Source organism: Nyctereutes procyonoides, unplaced genomic scaffold (assembly GCF_905146905.1).
Source record: "Nyctereutes procyonoides isolate TBG_1078 unplaced genomic scaffold, NYPRO_anot_genome, whole genome shotgun sequence".
Taxonomy (NCBI): Eukaryota; Metazoa; Chordata; class Mammalia; order Carnivora; family Canidae; genus Nyctereutes; species Nyctereutes procyonoides.
In genome coordinates this window covers 19,804,153-19,824,884 of record NW_026575046.1, presented here as the reverse complement: position 1 = coordinate 19,824,884, position 20,732 = coordinate 19,804,153, and the positions used below count along the sequence as shown (strand labels likewise).

General features: G+C 37.7%; 1 protein-coding gene across 1 annotated transcript in view; it reads left to right on the top strand.

The window, feature by feature from the left end:
- Positions 1-20,732, top strand: part of MROH2B (maestro heat like repeat family member 2B) — a 61,582-nt gene that overhangs the window by 7,184 nt on the left and 33,666 nt on the right. The window contains exons 6-19 of the mRNA XM_055325744.1: positions 1,125-1,279; positions 3,552-3,692; positions 4,072-4,164; positions 4,256-4,325; positions 6,001-6,114; positions 7,411-7,484; positions 9,457-9,579; positions 10,324-10,437; positions 11,983-12,139; positions 12,279-12,319; positions 12,913-13,054; positions 13,667-13,710; positions 15,715-15,822; positions 19,314-19,430. Coding sequence (XP_055181719.1) covers positions 1,125-1,279; positions 3,552-3,692; positions 4,072-4,164; positions 4,256-4,325; positions 6,001-6,114; positions 7,411-7,484; positions 9,457-9,579; positions 10,324-10,437; positions 11,983-12,139; positions 12,279-12,319; positions 12,913-13,054; positions 13,667-13,710; positions 15,715-15,822; positions 19,314-19,430 — 1,493 coding nt within the window. The remainder of the gene's footprint in view (positions 1-1,124; positions 1,280-3,551; positions 3,693-4,071; positions 4,165-4,255; positions 4,326-6,000; positions 6,115-7,410; positions 7,485-9,456; positions 9,580-10,323; positions 10,438-11,982; positions 12,140-12,278; positions 12,320-12,912; positions 13,055-13,666; positions 13,711-15,714; positions 15,823-19,313; positions 19,431-20,732) is intronic.

Sequence of the window (20,732 nt, the reverse complement as noted above, 5' to 3'; positions counted from 1 at the left end):
ACAAGATTATGACAAAGTACAGCAAGACATTATCAGTTTGAAGGGAAAGTGAATGAGTCAATAAATGACCAGCTCTAAGATACACAGCATCTTTCCAGAGTATTCCTTGCATGTGAAGTATCATTGAGGAGTAAACTATGAATTTTCTTCATCTAGTGAAACGTGAGGGCTGAAGGAACAAATAATTTTATTTCATGCATTTGATTCAAATATATGTGGGTGGTGGTCCAAATGATATTTTTGCAGGCTCAACATTTTTTTCTTTATTTATTTTATTGAAGTGAAACAGACACATGGAAAAAAATACAAATCAGAAGTGTACAGCTTGATGAGTTGTCACAAAATGATCTTACTCATTTGACCACCACTCAGGTCGAGTAGTGAGACATTACTAATACTCCAGAAACCCACCTCATCTTTCCTGCCAATCATCACCATCTCCATCCTTTCCAAGGGTAACCTGACTTCTAACACCATAGATTAGTTTCATCTATTTGTGAGATTCAGACGTGCTGTTGGGTGAAGCTATAGTCCGTGCTCACTTCTGTATATTTTTACGGGTCTGTACTGCAATTCTCCCATTCTACCTGTCGACAGACATTTTCTGTTTTCTATTTGAGGTTTTTCTAGAAAAAAAAAGTGAATATGTTTTCTGTTTGAGGCTATTACCAGAAAAAAGTACAAAACCAGTCTTATACAAGTATTTTAGTGTCTATTTATTTGGGTATCTAATGACTGCATACTTAGGAGTGGAATCTCTGGGTCATAGAGAACACATATTCAATTGTGGTAAATAGTGTCAAACAGTTTTCTAAAGTGTTTGTATCAATTCACACTCCCCCAAGCAGTATGTGAAAATACCAGCTGCACCTTTGTCTTATTGACATTTGACATTGTCTGAAATTTTAGCAATTTTGGACAGTTTGTTATATTATTTCATTATGGTTTGAACTTACATTTCACTAATGTGGCTAAATACTTTTTATATGTTTATTTGATACCATCATAACATTTTATAGAAACTATTACCATTTGCTAATCATCAGTACACTCTTCTCAAATAATTTTATAGTCCCTCCGATCTTTATATTTTTCTCCATCTGTGATTGTTTTTAAAAATGCAGCCCTTGAGAAATTCAGCAAGGCCATTTACAAGTATGTCAACCACTGGAGAGACTTCCCTTATCCAAGATTGGATGCCAACCGACTCTCTGACAAGATCTTCATGCTGTTCCGGTATATAATGGAGAAGTGGGCCCCCATTACCTCGCCCATGCAAGTAAGTGGAGGCCTCAGCATGCCTCAAGCTAGCTCTCCTTCCATGCTGCTTGAACTTCCTCCACTCTCTGACATGATCATTAATCTCAGTGGTTTTGGAAAGCTATGAGTTGTATTTTATCAAGTTTATCAGAATTTTTTGTTTGTTTCAAATCACTATTTATTCATTCTTGGACTAATATTTATTGAGTCCCCCATGACATGCCAGACACTGTTGCCCATGCTGGGGAGACAGCAGGGATTGAACAGACCAAAATCCCCACTCCTGTGGAACTGACATTCCAGTGTGTGGAAGGAACAATAACTAATTGAAAGTGAGTAAAATAGATAGAAAGTTAGTTATTTTGTGTTTTAGAATCCGTATTTGGGCTGAGTCACTGATTAGGAAAAATAACAGCCCACAAAAATATCCCATATCTCTGAAGATGACAGTGAAATAAAATAACATCTAAAGAACATGTGTGGCTGCTTCAAAAGATCATGATGCCTTGTGCAGAAGAGATTACAAAGCTCAAGCACACGGAATCCCATGCCTATCTTGCTTAATCGGTATAATTCTTAAATGGAGGCTAAATTACATCCTATTTAGGTCTTTTAGTCCTACATTATAAAAGGTGTAACACTTAGCCCTCTCTAGTTCAGTTTCTTTTCTACACTTGAAGCTACCAAAGCATTTATTATTATTTTTTTTAACATGCTGGGATAGTTAAATCATTAGCAAACATGGAACTTTTAAAATATCCTGTAAAAGTCTCTTCTTCAGGGCACCTGAAAAACACAATTCAGTACAAATTCACCAAGTACTTCCCTAGCTTCCCACAGAAAGAGTTAGATAAGTGACAAGAAGGTGCACACAGTAATAAGGGAACAGAGAGAGAAGCACCTAAACTCCTGTGGTGAGTACTTGCAAAGGCCATGACTCAGTTGAAACTGAGCTTGCAGCTTCTAAAGACTTTCACCCCAGCAAGAGGCATTCCCTAAAGAGACAATAAAAGCTGCTGAAGCAGAGGCTGGAGACAGGGTAACATGTGCACTTGAGTGAGGCTGGCGGGTGAAAGGGAAAGGGAGAAGAGAAAGGGGCTGTAAAGAGGCAGAAGGAAATGAAACCAGAAAAGGTTTTGGTCTTGGCCACATAATGAAGACCCTTGAATGCTAAACAGGAGTTTGGACTTTTTTTAAAAAAATAGGAAATAAGAAACCTTTGAAGGGTTCTAAGCAAGGAGAATGAGATCTTAGAAACTAAGGAATAATTTTCAAGAAGCAAAGGGAGATCTATGGAGTCTATTGTTAACAGTGCTTTAGCAAGAATAATCTTGAAAAGCGTCCATTGCTTGGAAATGTCCAATTGCTTAAAACAATCATCCAGCTGACACACAGTTGAGTGAAATAAATGGTTGTTATTCTGAGCCACTAAGTTTTGAGACAGTTTGCTAGACAACAAAACTTAGCTGACAAAAAAATCCATCACATAGTATTAGGTAGAAAAAGCAGAATGTAGAACTATATATCAAAGAATGGCATCAGGTTTTTAAAAATTAAAATGTACAGAGAAAATATAGAAAGAATAAGTCAAGCAAATTAAAAAACATACTAAATTACACTAAACAGTGATTATCTATCAGCAATGTGAATACTGTTTACTTCTTCATCATAACTTGTGTGATTTCTAAATTTTTACAATTAATCTACTTACATTACATTTTATATATATATATTTTTTAATGTCAGCAGAAGTAAATGAGAGGTGGGAAGTGGAGATAGCGAACACAGACCTCTCTTTCAGAAAACTTTGCTTTTTGTTTGTTTGTTTCAAGTTTTTATTTAAATTCTAGTTAGTTCACATATAGTGTAATATTGATTTCATGAGTAGAATTTAGTGATTCATCACTTCCTTTTTTTGAAAAAAGGAAAGAAACAACATTGGGCTCAAAGTGATAGAGAACTGAAGAATTTTTTTTAATATGAGGGAAGTTTTAAATTTATTATTTATTGAAAGAAAGTGACTATTGGGGAAAGTTTAAAGAAATAGGAAGAGGAGCAAATATTGAAATGAGTATCAGTATAGATACAGATGTAAATCGAGCTATAAATACAAACATAAATATAACTGCCTCATGCAATGATTTTAACCTAAACATCTTTTAAAGAATTCTTTCTTGGTTGGAAGTAGTGAGGAAAGTTTTTGGGGAGTGTCTAAAGCTCCTGGTATTCTGAGAACTGTATAAAAAGCATAGTGAAGTATTAGAAGTGCTGTTTGTTGGCTGCCCCTGCAGACTTTGGCCATCATTAAGGCACATGGCCCCACAGTGAGCCTGCTGCTCCATCGAGAAGACCTCTGTGAATATGCCCTGGACCAGGTACCCTGGCTCCTGAACCAGTATAAAGACAAAGAGATTGATTTCCACATCACTCAGGTAAGAACCACACCCTAAAGGAACTGATTCAGAAAGTCTACCGGTGACCATCCCAGAAGATAGTCTCAAGAGGTCCTGAGGAACTGAAATACTGGTTTGGGCAGCTGAACTTAAATACTTTTTGAGAAACATGAGGTAGAGAAGAGGTTGGCATAGCTGGGTGATGGGATCTCCAAAAAGGGATTAGGAATTTTCTTTTCAAGCTGCTGTAAGGCATTGACTAAGGCAGAGGGGCCAGAATCACTCAAGAAAACTGGTAACCGCAGGAAGATACGGGTTTGTTCTCCTCACAAAACATAATTATTTGCCTTCCACCTCCTGTGCTACTGTACTGCTTCATGGGCAGCCTCCAACTAACCTTTGAAAGCTTCCATTCTAGAGTCTAAAACAAATACTGACCGCGGTGGTCCTTTATGACACTGCCCTTCCAAAGGACTTGAGAAAAACCATCTTCATCAATTTACTCAACCAGGTAAGAAAACCCTGCTGTCAGATCTGATTGTTTCATTTCTACTGGTTTTCTGTTTTTAACATCTCCCACCTCATTCTTCTTTCTCATTCAGGTGTGCAGACTTCCGCAGGCTCCAGTAAAGGAAAATGAACTTGAAGCTTCAAGCTGTTTCCTCATTCTAGGTAGGACCCAGTGTCCTGAGGGTTCTTAATAAAAATGTCTCCCAGTGATGATGACACAGTGATGAAGGGTCACATTAGTTATTTCACACACAGACATGACATTCTTTCAGCTTACTATTTTCTGTGCCTCTTCCTATCCTACCCATTCCTAAAAGAAGAGCAACAGATAGGATAACCAATCATCCTGGTTTGCCTGGAACTAAAGGACTTCCAGGGATAGAACTTTTAGTTCTAAAACCAGAAAATTTCCAGACATATTTTGGGAAATAACTCCCTTATCAGATATTTGGCTAGCAAATATTTTCCCCATCCCATGTGTTGCCTTTTCATTTTGTTAATGGTTTTTGTGGGGTTTTTTTACTGCCGAGCAGAAGATTTTTGGTTTGATATAGTCCCACTTGTTTATTTTTGCCTTGGGCGCTTCTACTTTTGGTGTCAAATCCAAAAAGTCATTGCCAAGACCAATGTCAAGGAGCTTACCACTTGTTTTCTCCCAGGAGTTTTATGGTTTCAGGTCTTATATTCATGTCTTTATTTTGATTTGATTTTTGTATGTAGTATAAGGTAGGGATCCAGTTTCATTCTTGTGCATGTGGTCGTCCAGTTTTCCCAACACCATTTATTGAAGAGATTATCCTTTCCCCGTTATATATTTTTTAGCTCCTTTGTCAAAAATAAATTGACCACATATGCACGGATTTATTTCTAGGCAAACCAAGGTGAGTTGGTAATCCTAGGGATAGGAAACGCTTTTTTTCTTGGTATTTGAGATTATTTGAAACTGTGTCAAACCCAAAGTCATGCTTTTTTCTCATTTCTTAGTATCTATTCCTTCTCTCTCTCTCTCTCTCTCTCTCTTTCTCTCTCTCTGTCTCTCCCTCCTTCACTCTTTCCCCTTCCTTCTTGTTCTCTCACATCACAATCCCACCCATTGTCTGGTTAGAGTACCTGGTGCAAGTCATAGGGAAGGTACCAAGTTCTCAGAGTCAGTATAAAAATTATGTTCCATCATAGACCCTAAAAAGTAAGGACCAAAGCAATTCCATACCTTCCATACCTCCACCCTCCCCAAAATATGTCATTTCTACTATTTCACTGAATACCTTTCTATTATGTTCTAATTCTCCCTTAACTGATCCCTCTGCTCCTATTCTTTCCTCTGTTCTATGCCCAACCTAATTAACTACTTCACTCTACCGCTAATAATTTCAAACCCAAACTATTCTACTCCAGCCAGGCCTGTTCTCTTTCTTCCCTGTTTCCTACCTTACCCTTGTAGCTCTCCAGCTCCACAACTAGTGAAGCATCTCTCCATTCTCTGCTTCCACGTTCACAATGTGTTCTCCCCGTGTCTTCTCTCCTTTTCTCCTTTTATACTGAATCGGGGCCCAACCTAATAACCTTATCTTAATTAGATTCCATCTGTTAAAAAAAACTAATTTCCAAATAAAGTCATATTCACATATATGAACAGATGTTGACCTAGGTATATAAATCTCTCTTTGCCAAACTGCTTAATTCTGTGATACTAAAGATACACCAATGTAATAAAATCTAGTTACCAACCAAAGAGTGACTTTGCCAATCTTCATGGAATTCCACTTTTCCCATTCACAAGTATTTTACCTAAGGTGAAAATGAGTTCTTATGACTCCAGTATTTCTTAAACCTGCAGCCCATTCCAACCCTGCAGACCTGGTGGAATTTTTTGATGAACAAATGAGAAGTAATAATGAAACCACTCGAATGGGAATCTTGACTTTGTTAAGATCGGCTATCAATGCTGAGGGTAAGCAAAGGAATAAAGCCAGAGTGGTTTATTTTGTGCCAAGAAGCAAACTGAAGCCTATGCATTCTCTAACTTTATTCTGTGTCTTTGGGGAGTTTATAGAAGATCATATGCAAGTAAAGCTCTGTCTTCTTGGTCATCTACAATCTACTACTTTTGTAAAGATTTTATTTATATGAGAGAGACAGTGCATGAAAGAGCATGAGCAGGGGGGAAGAGCACAGGGAGAGATTGAAATGGACTCTCCACTGAGCCCAACACCAAGCTTGATCCCAGGACCCTAAGATCATGACCTGAACTGAAGGCAGACCCTTAACCGACTGAGCCACCCACGCACTCCTACAATCTACGTTTTTAAACAGGCATTTTCACTTACTTCTCCTCTTCAGATATTTATAGACATAAGTAGTTGAGAGGGAGAAGTAGAATATTTGAAAATCAAACTTAGAATTTAGAAGATCTAGTAAGCTGCCTAAGTGGCCCAATAAATAGGGGGTATGTGGGAGGAATGCACAATATTCGAGAGATTAGTACATTTAGAAAAGAACAGAATTTAATGAAATACCATATTTTATTAATGCCAAGAAGCACATATTTTCATTATATTGGAATGCATTGCATAATTGATAGCATCTTTAATTATAATCAGCCACTATAAGGTTTTTTTGGTACAATATAAAATAATGGTGTCTCATAAAATTGATGCTATCTGGATTCAATAGAATATGAGAATTCATTTTTATTCTACATTATTTCAAAAAATTCCGTTAGCCCTGAGATTTACTGAAGAATCAGCAGACAAGATATATGAAGTAGTCTCACGAAATTTAAAGCTAATCCACTGGGCGTGATATATTGAGTCCACTTTGGAACCTAACATTTTAAGATGAAACCAAATATAACTGGGAGCAAAGAGAACAATAAATATCTTTCAAAAATTGGGAGATAAGAAGGGTGCCTGAGTGGCTCAGTGGGTTAAGCATCTGTCTTGGGCTCAGTCACGATCCCAGAGTCCTGGGATCTGGCCTCATATGGGGCTCCCTGCTTAGCAGGAAGTCTGCTTCTCCCTTGTCCTCTGCCCCTCCCCCTGACTCATGCTCTCTCTCTGTCTCATAAATAAATAAAATCTTTTTAAAAATGGAAAAGAAGAGGGTAAGAGGAAATTGAATAACGTGAAATGTTATGGACAAAAGACTTTGCAATTGTGTACCATAACTCTAATGGATTTTCATCAATCCTAGAACCAACTGTACTCCTACTGAACCCAGTCTCTTAATTTCTATCCCTGTCTTTCAGAGCCCAAGTTGCGGGATCACATCACTTCAATTGAAAGAACAGTCAAAGTCGTCATGAGTGACCTCAACATAAAAGTTAGAGAATTAATGGGGACTTTGATTTTGTTGATGGTAGTTTTAGGAATTAATGAAATTCTTTAAGAACTCAGTGATGAATTCCATTTTTAATAGAATTCCATCTTTCCCTGAAAGATGAATTATATCAAGTTAAAGTTTTAAAGTACATTCAGTTCGAGGGTTTCTCAGTAGAAAAAAAAAAAAGATTTTTGCCCAGAGCATCACAGTACTATGCTCTTCAAATAGTTTAAAAATTAATTATAAAAATAATATATCTTTCTCCAAAAAATAATAACCGCTAAGTCTTTTGTTTTTTTAGCTTAGATATCCTATTTTCAACTAGGGAACATCTAGAGCAAGTCTTGACATAGGGGATTGCACAATATTTCTGGATTATTTGATTAAAGTTTTCCATAATAGAAAAAATATATAACTTGTACTGGAACAAATTTAAAAAAATAGAAATTACTGTATTTTTTTTGTTAAAACCATATTTTGTTTGGATCAAAGCCTTATACAGGAACCAATGAAAAGAAGAAAATTCCCTATGAGACTTTCATCTGCAGTGACTATAATAAAAGCCATACAATACATAACAATAATTATGCTAAGTGAAATAGGTCAGAGAAAAACAAATACCATACGATTTCACTCTATATGGAATCTGAGAAATAAAACAAATGAACATATATTAACTTTATATGTAAGTGATGAATCACTGAATTTTACTCCTGAAACTAGTATTACACTATATGTTAACTAGAATTTAAATTAAAAATTGAAACAAAAAATAAAACAATAAATTATAAAAAATTAAAAAGCAATGGTGTGATTATATATAAAAACTTGGCCCAGTAAGTGGCCAAGCCAATTATAAAATTACTAAGAGAGTTTAGGGTAGAATAAAATAGGACAGAAACTTTAAGGAAGTCCCCAGGCAAAAATAGAGAATTTATATATATTTTTTGAGAATTTATATTTTTTAAAAAAAGATTTTTATTTATTAACTCATGAGAGACACAGAGAGAAGGTAGAGACATAGGCAGAGCGAGAAGCCAGCTCCTCGCAGGGAACCCGATGTAGGACTCCATCCCAGAACTCCAGGACCACACCCTAAGCCATGCTCAACTGCTGAGCCATCCAGGTGTCCCTCAAAAATAGAGAATTCATAACTTTTTTCTCCCTCGCTTAGGTAAATTACTGGTGCCTTTATGCAAATTGCTACCTTATGGCCCTGCCTCCCTATTCAAAAAAAATTTTTTTTACAACTCTCCATTAAAAGACCCATTCAGTAAAGATTTAGATATGAGCTTTCTATCCTCGAGGGAAGCAATCCAATAAACAAATTTACTTAATTACAAGTTATAGTACAGGTTCATAATCTTTTGTTCTAATCCCTGAAGCCAGATATATTTCGGAACTCACAACCTTCCTGATTTTAGAAAAATATTACTGTGACAGTAGCCACAATCAAATGCATTAATATCTCTGCAAGAAAATATATGCAGATCCACAGTACATAGAATAAGTAAAGACTACAGTTTTAAGAGCTGAGTTGGGTTTTGCCACCAAATGAGTTAGCACCAAACTCAAGAAACAAAATTCCAGTGTCCAGAGTTGTTTGGGCTTTGAAATTGTAGATAAAGGATTGCAGATCTATAGTTCACAATGCTATCTTTCACTGAGGATTTTTAAAGCAAGGCAGAGATTTAGCCCACAATATCAATATTTCCTAATCTACGGTAATAAAGGACATGTCTTGGGTGCTAGGGAGAAAGATTTTGGTTAAAGAGAGCCTTTCCAGTAACCCTTAAATCATAAGCTCTAGCTGGCTTCCTGCTCCATCTATATATAGTACCATCATTCAATTGATACTCCTTTTTGGAAAGGTTCCCACTAAATGATTCATGAAGGTTAAAGAGTAGGAGAAGCTAAATTAATGTTCCACCCGACGTAGTAAAATGCTGCAAGTACATTTTTCTGATTCTAGGTAAGGAATTCCACTCTCCTCCTCATCCAAACCATGTGTGAGAAATGCTACATTGAAGCCCGGGAAGGATGGCCACTGATTGATTATATCTTCTCCCAGTTTGCCATGTCCAACAAGAACCTGGTATGATGAGGGTGCAGTTTTGAAAGCTACACTGTCACAAGGGCAGTTAACTCAATGAGGGCTCAATTCAATGACTGATTTAGAAGTTATATTTCAGTCTTACCGCTTTTATTGATAAATTTTCCAGTCTCTAGCATTCTCAGTCCTCTTTCATTGGTATCACTTATAACTTATGATAAATTCAAGATAGGTGACATCATGGTTTTCCCTGAGAAGGCAACCTGTCCTCAATGGCTTGGGACAAGGGTGTAGAAAGTGAATCACTTCAGAGAAAACATGAGGCATCCATACTTGGCGGCACTAGGGTTGGCTTCCAGAAAAGCGTGTGCATCAGATCCAGATCTTAGCAAGTCCGTGATGGCTGAAATTACAATCCACTCCGCTAGGGGGCAGTGTCTTTGAAAATCTTCGCCCCCAAACACACTCCGACTCCCACTCCCACTCCCACCCCCACTCCCGAGAAAACAGCAAAGGCCTCAGGGAGACAGGGAGTATCTGTAGTTCAAGGACCCTCACAATTTTTGCTTTTCTGCTCTATCCAGCAGTGTTTTTTCTAACCCATTCCTCCAAGGAAGACTTTAAAACAGAAATTAAGGACTGAAGACCAAAATCTCTGGGTTCCTTGAGCCTTTTTGGTTGAGTGACTGCATCCTGCACCCCAGAGTCTAAGAACACATCCAAGTAAGGTCAGAAGGGACCAACAAGAAGGATGATTAACAAGTCACTGTTTCATCTTTCTTGAAGGAAAAGCCAATGAAACCGAACTCCCTTAAGGATGAAAAGGGAGAGAAATCTGTCCGGGAAATAAGCCTCGAGGTCTTAAAAACCCTAGACCCTTTGGTCATTGGAATGCCCCAGGTAAGGGGTCTTTTGTCACACTGGCAGTTACTTAGATTATCTCCTGAAGCTCTGCCCACTTAGGAGTAAAAACATGAATTTGTCCTTCATGTGTCATCATCAGCTTTTTGATGTTCTGATTAGAGGAAGTGCATTGAGATGTTCAGTGCCCAGCCTAGAGTAATTCCTCAAAAACTTCTCTTCTTCCCCTGCACACTAGACATATCATTGCGTGGTGAGTGGAGATTCTAATTCAATGAATGTTAAACTTTCCTCATTCATCTGGGAAGGTGTAGAAAGCCCACATTCTCAAGCCACACCTGAGGTTTAAAAATAATCTAGACCTTTGTGGGAGGAGCCTTGGAATCTGTATTTTCCTTACGCAAAATGACCTGAGAAAGGGTTAACTGGCCAGAAATGCATGACACAGACAAGAGACAATCAACAGACCAATTTAAGTGGATCAGAGGCTTCATCTACAAGGGCATTTTAAGGTGTGGTTCTTGGATTATCTAAAATATTTCTTTAAAATGCAGGTCTCCAGGTCACCTCCCACATCTACTAAATCAGCATTCTGGGCATAGGGTCTGTGAATCTGCCCTGCAAACAAATACCAGTATTTCTGAGGCATACTACAGTTTGAAACATTTCAATGTAGAAAGTAAATGATGAAAAGAAATGTAGGCCCAAACTCTAATGGGCCTGACATGCCACATTCCTACCTTGTGATTAATGAGCCATTCAAAATGTTAAGCTAGCGCTAAATATTTAAAACAATAACTGTAAGAGATCAGTGGATTTACATAGAAGTAGACTGAAAGCAAAGCGGGTAAGGATGAGATCAGATGCAACTCACAGGAACTGGAGAGGAGGCATGAGAAAGTAGGAAGGAAATACGGAGGGGCATGGGAGACCTTATAATGAAAAATGGATAGGGTTTCGTGATTAAATCTGGATGACAAGACAAAGGGAACAGTCCATGTTGACACCTAGGTTCCCATTAGGACAAGGGAGTTTTCCACAGGATATGAAACAGACTGACTAAAGAAACCAAGTGCTCCAGAACTCCAAACCACGAAGGTCAGCACTTGGAGCACAAACAGTAACAACAGCCCATTCACTCTCTGTTCCTAATCTTTCCCTCTCAGAGCAGTGCACTCATCTTGGGGTTTGGGGACATATAGGACTTTTGGACTTTTGGGCTGTCACACTGACACGAGGCTTGGTGGTGAGAGGAGCCCAAGGATGCTAGACTTCCCAAACTGCCTAGAACACTTCTTCTCAAGGAAGAATTGTCCTGCCCTAAATTCCAGCAGAAAACACTCAGTAATACTCATTACACCTAGCACCTGAAAATGAATGTGCAATGCAGAGATTTTATTTCATGATTCCATTTTGATTTGGCCTGAAGAGCAAAAAAAAAAAAAAAAAAAAATAATAATAATAATAATAATAATAATAACAGGTGGGGGAACATGCTCTGAATCAGAGGGAAACCCGCAGTGAGGACCAAGGAGAAATCATGGAAGAATGAGCAATCCTTGCATCTTGCCTTGTTTTCCACAGGTGTTATGGCCAAGAATCCTGACTTTTGTAGTACCTGCAGAATACACAGGAACTCTGGACTACCTGTTTAATATCATCAGAAGTTTGATTATGGCAGAGGAGAGGAAGAAGAATGATGCCAAAGAGTCAACAGCACTTGTCATCTCTACAGGAGCTGGTGCGTACATTCAGAAACAAAGCAAAACATTTCTGAGGCTCATTTCCAGAAAGGCTGTGGTGCTTTGATTATATATCCAACCCCAATCTAAATTTCTCTAGCCCCCATAGCAATAATGAAAATCGCTTTCTCTTCCCAGTGAAACTTCCTTCACCACAACAGCTATTGGCCAGACTTCTGGTGAGTGAGTTATGAATAACTAATGTGGGGATAAATTTAGGCCAATATAGATCATTCAGTTCTAAATAAATGTTAATAAAAATTACACAGCAACTCCAAACCAAAAAAAACACGAAAATGGCATAATAAATGTTCTGCTACACTAATGACTCTCATTAAGATTACTGGCAAGATTATCTTCTAGCTCTGAAATGCTTGTTAAACTTAATTTATTATTTTAAAATAAGCATAGAGTGAATTTGATCCTGAAGTACCATTCAAACAAATTTCCTTCTTTCCCCCATATGTATCATTTGCTCAGGTAACATTTCCACATGCCCTTATTTAACTAAAAACTGTATCTAAGTGTTGGTACCTTCCATTTATTTTTGGTTGAAGGTTTCTGTATATTTTTTCACCTTTATCTTCAGATGAAAATTGAGGAGGATTATCTAAGTATTAGCTTTTCTCTAAGGTAAGAATAGACTGATGATTTGTTAAAAGATTATCTAATGTAGGAATCAGGGGCATCCAGGACAGTGGTAAAAGGAAAAGGCAGATGGGCCTTTTAAATAACCTTCCACTGGATTAACTTTTTATCTTCCATTTTTCAGGTAATATCTATACTTGCCAGTTTAGGGAAATTACGTGGGGCTGGTGCAATAGGACTTTTGAAGATACTGCCTGAGATAATTCACCCCAAATTGGTAGACCTGTGGAAAACACGCTTTCCTGAGCTTCTGCAGTCTCTGGAAGGTACAAGGGAGTGGGATCGGGTCTTTATCCAAGGAGGCAAGAACACAAAGAAATGAGGCACCACTTCTCTGCCTAAGTCTCATGTTAGACAATGAAAATGATGAACTTGACATGCAAGGTAGACAGCTATATTTTTTCCTTGATTCCTTATGTTCTAATTCTCTACGACATACTTGTACTACAGTAGGATCTGGTGGGTAATATTCTTAGCAGAAACTTTTATTTTTGCTCTGGTCTTTTTCTTATATTTAGAGAAACTCTATTTTGGTATTGTTCTAAAAAGTCATTACTATTTATGTTAGAATATTAAAATATGGTCATTTAAGTAGTTACTGTTGAAATTAGCAAAAAGTCTAGATTATGTATCATGGATTAAAGACTTTTTGCTTATGCTATATGTTGGCAAATTGAACTCCAATAAAAAAAAATAAAAAGACTTTTTGCTTATTTGGCTAGCTGAAAGTTGGCAACATAGTAAATTTCATCTGAAATAATCATCCTGTGTAAAGCTTGAAGTGGAGCTCCAGTATCCACTGGAGACCTAGCAAGGGAGAAACAGAATCCTGACTTTATTTTCTATTTCTATTTTCTATTTTTAATTTTTATTTCTAGGAAAGAACACCAGCATCATTCTATGGGAAACCATGCTTCTTCAGGTAAGGGTAGCTTCTAGACTGATTGTTGATGATGGGGTGACAAAATCAGCTAGAGTCACCCATCTTAACGAAAAATGATCCAGATTCCAAAGGGCAGTAAACATTTCCTTTCCTTGGGAAAAGGACTGGAATGTTAGAAGTTGATAACTTAAGAATTACAGTCTCTACATCACCATAGTTTGAACAATAATCTTTAGTCTTCAATTCGGTTAAGAGTTTAAGATAGTATTGAAGAGTTCACTTACTATTTTTCTCTGTGTCTTTCTCAGATCTTTTCTAATTTCCAGTTCTTTCCTCTTCTTGTAATTGCATTCTTTTACCATTTAAGTAAATTGACCTTTTTTTCTGCTTCTATGCTTCTAAATACAACTCTATTTGCTCCTCTTTCTGCTTCTCACTGTATTTTTTCCTGATTTCTAAAAACCAAAGGGCCACATTATACCATTTTTCCAGAAAAAAAAAATCTCTCATCCATAAATTTTTGGGACTTCTGCAAATGAGCAATGCCACAGACAATGCCAAATCCCCAAAATGGTAAATTGTAGATAGGAGTTGAACCCTGGTTGTGCACAGAGGATCTTAATTTCAGGAGCCTACAGGAGGTCAAGGAACCCATGGAAAGGGAACTTTTAACCGTGCAGGGTCTCAGTTCATAAGCTGCTTTCATAGAAGTTAACTAAGGCTTTTTAAAAATGTCAAGTTTTAGTGACCTTTCGGCATCACCTCCATGTCCCATCACTCCTCCTTGCAGAATCAAAATCTGTAGGATGGGTTCTTGAGAACTGGCATGCTTTGAAGACTCCCACAAGTGATTCTTATCCAGTGTGAGATTTGAAAGCAACTACTCTACTTTCCTGGTCTTTAATTCTAGGATCCACCTCTCCTCCTATATCCATGCTTCTTTTATCTTCCACCTTCTTTCCCTCGAAATTCCTACCTTATTTTCCCCTGCTACCATTCTAAAGTAACAGGATGGAAGATTCCCTCTCAAGAGGGAAGCCTTAAGAACATTCTTCCATGTTCCCTCTTCCAATCTTGAGTGTACTTCCATTTAGCCTTCTTCTCCCAAAACTATTTACTTGTGCCTTCTTCTCTCAGACTTCCAAGGTGGTTTAATTTCTTCTCTTCAAAGGGCCCACTCACTGAATGAGTTCCAAGAAAATATGTAGACATCTTTATTGGTTTTGACATTAAATGTCCTTTCCTAAGTTTAAAGTGGGGAAGATACAAGAGAAATAACTGACTTTAGAAAGTGCAACGGATTTTGTCCTCCAAAAAAGACAAAAACACCTTTTTATGTATTGTTCAATGAAGAAGGAGATAGGTTCAGATGGCTGACTGAAGCTCTGGCTCAGAACAGTTGGTGAAACCAGGAATGTTTAGCCACTAGAGCTGAAGTTAGCAAAATGTACTTGTACATTTAATTGGTTCTTTAAGACATTTTAATTCTTTATTCCAAAAAATGTCCCTTTCTTTTTCTTCTGGTATGTAATAAAACAAACCAACACTGACAAATGAAGTTTTTCCAAATCTGTTTAAAACGTGAAAAATGTTAACTTCAATTTAAATTTCAAAATGAATTAGTTTCTATTTTAAGACTTCGGGCAATTTTAATTTAAGAGGAAAAAGGAAAGCACTTACATGGAGTTACTTCCACCTTCTATGTAACTTGTTCTTAATGGGAATTCAGAACATACAGGATATGGCTATTAAAATAAACAAAGAAAAGGGCACCTGGCTGACTCAGTTGGAGGAGAGTGCGACTCTTGATCTCAGGGTTGTGTGTTTGAGCCCTACATTGGGTGTAGAGATTATAAATAAATAAACAAAAAAACTTTAATAAAATAAGAGGAAAAGTGCCAAAATGACCAGTTTTCTTAAATGGGAAAATGAACAGTCCTATTTAATATATATTTATACTTAAAAAAAATAAAGTAACAAAAAAATACCAAGAAAGTACACTAAACAGTCGTATTTATATCTAACTTCCACTTCCTTGAACAGTTGCTCAAAGAATCCTTATGGAAGATCGGTGACGTAACCTGGACCATTCAACTGAGTCAAGATTTCAATGAGCAAATGGACAGTTACAGCAACATCTCCCTTGAAAAGGTTGGTTTTTCAACGAAGGGACCTTACTTCCTAGCTCATGACCTAAATTGGCTGCTCAACTTCCAATTTGTCTGTACTACCACCAAAAAAGAGGGAGAAATTGCTAGAAAAACGCTACCTTCTCTACACCTTGCATTTGACCAAAAATTACTCATAGGACTATCCTAGCTGCAAGGAAAACTGAGTAATATAGCACCTTTGAGATAGATACATACCTGGTTGAAATCCAGGTGTTCTGTTTTAAAGAAGGAAGAAAAAGGGACGCCTGGGTGGCTCAGTGATTGGGCAGGTGCCTTCGGCTTAGGTTGTGATCCTGGGACCCAGTATCGAGTCCCACATGGGGCTCTTGAGAAGAGCCTGCTTCTCCCTCTGCCTATGTCTCTGCCTCTCCCTCTCTCTCTCTCTCATGAATAAATAAATCTTTAAAAAAAAGAAGAAGGAATAAAAATAGATAATGGAGGCAAATAGTAGTCCCTGTCACAGCACTGTTTTAATGTCAGTTTATGCCTTAGTTTCCACTGGGCCAGTTTTGTGAGGTTGGCTACAAGAAACAATCTACCACAATTTAACAACTTATTATACTGAAACTGAAAGAATACTCAGAGGCCAGCTTTCTCCTTCCTCTGTTCCTGAATGGCTTCCACCTAACCCTCTGCATTGGAGCCACTCATTCTAAATGGAGTTTGAATCCAGCTTCTGCTCCTTACTATATATGTAACTTTAGGTAAATTACTTAACTTCTCTAGAACCTCAGTAAATTCATCTAAAATGGAAATTATACCCAGGTCTGAGGATTGTAGTGATATAAGGGTTCAAAGAGATAACATATGTAAAGTCCCTAGTGAAGTAAGTGCCTGGCCCAAGACTTCTGCTCAATAAAAATAGATGAATATTATTGTTATGGTTATTACCTTTCTAATTTTTTTTCTGGAAAAATGTTTCTTAACTCATCAGTTCTAGTATTAAGTGTCAATTCCAACAAACTATTATCAACTTTCAACTCTCCTATGCAATATTCAAAATTCCCCTCACTGATTGATTCTCTAATATGGTAGCATACTGACTCTCCAAATTATGGTCTATGAGGCCTGCAGACGTGCTCATCAGGAGTATTTGATGAGCAATGCCTCATCTTCCCATATGTAAACTAGACTCGTGCATCCCATGTAATACCATCCATCCAACAGCTTCCAGATTCATGAGATGAATCCAGGATAATGGTGATACGGATAGGCAGAGCAATTCAAGCAGTGAGCTGCTTAAATGGCCCTCAGCCATTATACTCAACAGGAAAGTAAGAGTGCACCAGTTTGCTTTAGCTGCATAGCAAACTACCCCCTAGTGGCTTAAAATAATAGCCACCTACTTAGTTTACATGTTTGCAGGTTGACCGTTTGGGCTGAGCTCAGCGGGGCAGTCGTTCCATCTCAACTAGTCTCACTGGCATATATTGGGGATTGGCTGGTGTGCCAGGATCTCAACTAAGACAACTTGTCTCTGTTCCTCGTGGTCTCTCCTCCTCCAGCAGGCCAGCCCAGGCTTGCTCTCATAGTGTGACAATGAAGTATACAAGGTCTCTTGGGGTCTGGACTCCAAACAGACACACTATTACTTCTGCCACATTCTGTGTAAACAAGTCACAAGGTCAGCCCAGATTTGAGGAGTGGTGTAACAGACTATACCGATAGGAGGAGCTGGAAACTCTCATAGTGAGGAGGCATGGATAAGGATGGGATGGAAAGATTCTGGCTATTTTTGCAATTGATCACATTTTTTCCCAGTTCTGGGTATCTGATTTCTGGGATTCCTTGCCAAGTCTCAAAGGAGAAATGCACAATACACTGAATCTGACCAAATCAGCAGAGAAGCAACAGCTCAACAGTATTGGGAGGCAATGAGGCCAACCCTTTACACAGAAGTCCCCTTCTCGGCATCAGGGTTTTTTTCCACAGTACCAGACTTTCCCCTGTCCTTCCACTAAGGTGGAGTTAAATGGACTCTAGCAGCTTTAGCCCTACTTAGTATTTACTCCTGTGTGATGCACAGTTTTTCTCATTATAATTACATTATCATGGGGGTGTTTTGCCTGGAAATCCAAGAGTGCAATGGTGCTGCTTCATCAGATTTTTACTCTGCAGTTGTTTGACCTGCTCTATCACCTCATGGACCTCTCTCACCCCAGTTGGTCTCATCTGTACAATTCCTCCTAAATGTCTCTCAGTCACTACCAGTTTTTCCTTTCTTCCTATGTCATAGATTCTGATCCATAATGACCCCTCAATCATTACAGTCCTTCAAGCCCCACAGAGTCCTTGGAATAAACTTCTAACTGGCCAGTTTTCTGTCTCATGTGTTGCAAGATGGACGTTTTAAATAAGGAGATGGCAATCTGATATTATATAGCTACAAATGATTTGAGTTTTAGAAAACAAATTAGGACTACATGACCTCTATTTTCTAGCCATATGGCAAATATCTCCTCTTGTGAATATTTTCCTTGTATCTTTCCTCCACAAGAATCTAGATCTATCTATATAACACACACACACATACACACACACACACACGTGTATACACACATACACATACACATATTAACATCCAGGCATGTGTTGTGGTATTCAAACAGAAGCCACTCCTGGGCTACCCCATTCCTTCAGCCATACTTCTAAATCTTATATGGCTTATAATGAGAGAAAACAGGAAGTCATTATCTATCCCGCTTGATTTTTCCCCATCTGGACATTACAGAGGTGTCCATTCTATTACAGAGGAATTCAAAATTCTCACCACCTCTAAGGGGTCTGGAAGCCGCAGACTGATTTCCCATGTGCTCTCTTGCCAGTGTTCTTTCACTGGGGGTTTTCCCTCCCCAATTCACTCAAGAGTTCCTTACTAAAGACACAACATATGTGTAAAAGTTCCTGTATGACTCTTCTCCTTCACCCTGGACACCATTCTACAGCACTTCTGGACAACTCAGAAGTTGTACTCCTGAGAGAGAGATAATAATAGAGCTTACAAAGTATTATTTTCAGAACTATTATAGGTTAAATCTCTTAAACTATAAAATAAGTTAATAGACTTTAGAGGTCAAGAATTTCTAATGACGTCTTTGAATAATCATATGTTCATTGAAGATGGGTATTCTAAAAGCAGTTTTTGAGCATTTATTAGCTACCAGGGACTATACACTGAAAGTAATCAATAAGACCCTCTGTTGCCGAGAACTGAAATTCTGAGCACAAAGACGAGAATATTGAACTTTACAATAGGGAGTAAAAAGTATCATAATGACACTGCACCTTGTGCAGAGTAAAGGAATACAGAAAAGCCCTGTTAGGACAGACCCTGCGGTTTGGGGGGGGGAGCAAACAGGAAGAGTCACCCAAATTTTCTTCCTTTGGATAACTGTTTTAATGCTTTCCACTTTTCATTGGAGTTTTTCTCTCCAACCTTTAACATTCTGTCACTTATCTTTTGTTTTCCAGAAATTCCTTTGGAAAGCCTTGGGAACCACCCTAGCATCCTGTCAAGATAAAAACTTTGTAAACTCACAGATTAAGGAATTTCTGATTGCTCCCAATCAACTGGGAGATCAGCGACAGGTAGGATCCCTTTCTCTCAATTTCCTCTTATGACGATAAGTAATTCCATCCAGAAAACCACTGACAGGTCTTAGGACAATCTTAGAATCTGATACATTAAAAATAATCCAACAGAATTTCTCAGAAAAATGGTGTTTCTCTGATTAAATATCAATGCTTCATTATTTTTTAAAAGTTTAATTCCAGTATACTTATCATACAGTGTTATATTACTTTTAGGTGTATAATGTAATGCTCACCACAATGTGTATTCTTGAACCCTTTCACCTGTGGAACCACAAAAGACCCCAAATAGCCAAGCAATCTTAAAAAAGAAAACCAAAGTTGGAGGCATCACAATTCCAGACTTCAAGTTATATTATAAAGCTAAGGTGATCAAGACAATATGGTACTGCCACAAAAATAGACAGAGCAATAGAACAGAATAGAAAACCCAGAAATGAACACACAATTATATGGTCTATTTATCTTTGACAAAGCAGAAAAATATATCAAATGGAAAAAAGACAGTTTCTTCAACAAATGGTATTGGGAAAATTGGACAGCAAAATGCAAAAGAATAAAACTGAACCACTTTCTTACACCATACACAAAAAAATAAATTCAAGATGGAGTAAAGATCTAAATGTGAGACAGGAAACCATTAAAATCCTAGAAGAGGACTCTGGCAGTAACCTCTTTGACATCAGTCATAGCAACTTCTTACTAGATATATGTCTCCGAGGCAAGGGATACAAACACAAAAATAAAGTATTGGGGTTTCACCAAAATAAAAAGCTTCTGCACAGTGAAGAAAACAATCAACAAAACTAAAGGGCAATCTACAGAATAGGAGAAGATATTTGCGAATAATATATCTGATAAAGGGTTAGTACCCAAAATATATAAATAACTTACAGAACTCAACACCCAAAACACAAATAATCCATTTAAAAAGTGGAAAGAAGACATGAATAGACATTTTCAAAGAAGACATACACATGACCAACCTCCCGTCTGGCAGCCTTCAGTTTGTTCTCTATAGTTGAGCCTGTTTCTTGGTTTCTCTCTCTCTCTCTCTCTCTCTCTCTCTCTCTCTCTCTCTCTCTCTTCCCCTTGGTTCATTTGTTCATTTGTTCATTTGTTTTGTTTCTTTAGTTCTACATATGAGTGAAATGTATGGTATTTGTCTTTCTCTGACTGATTTATTTCGCTTAGCATTATACTCTCTAGCTCCATTCATGTTGTTGCAAATGGCAAGATTTCATTCTTTTTAATGGCTGAATATTTCCTTATATATATATGTATATATATTATATACAT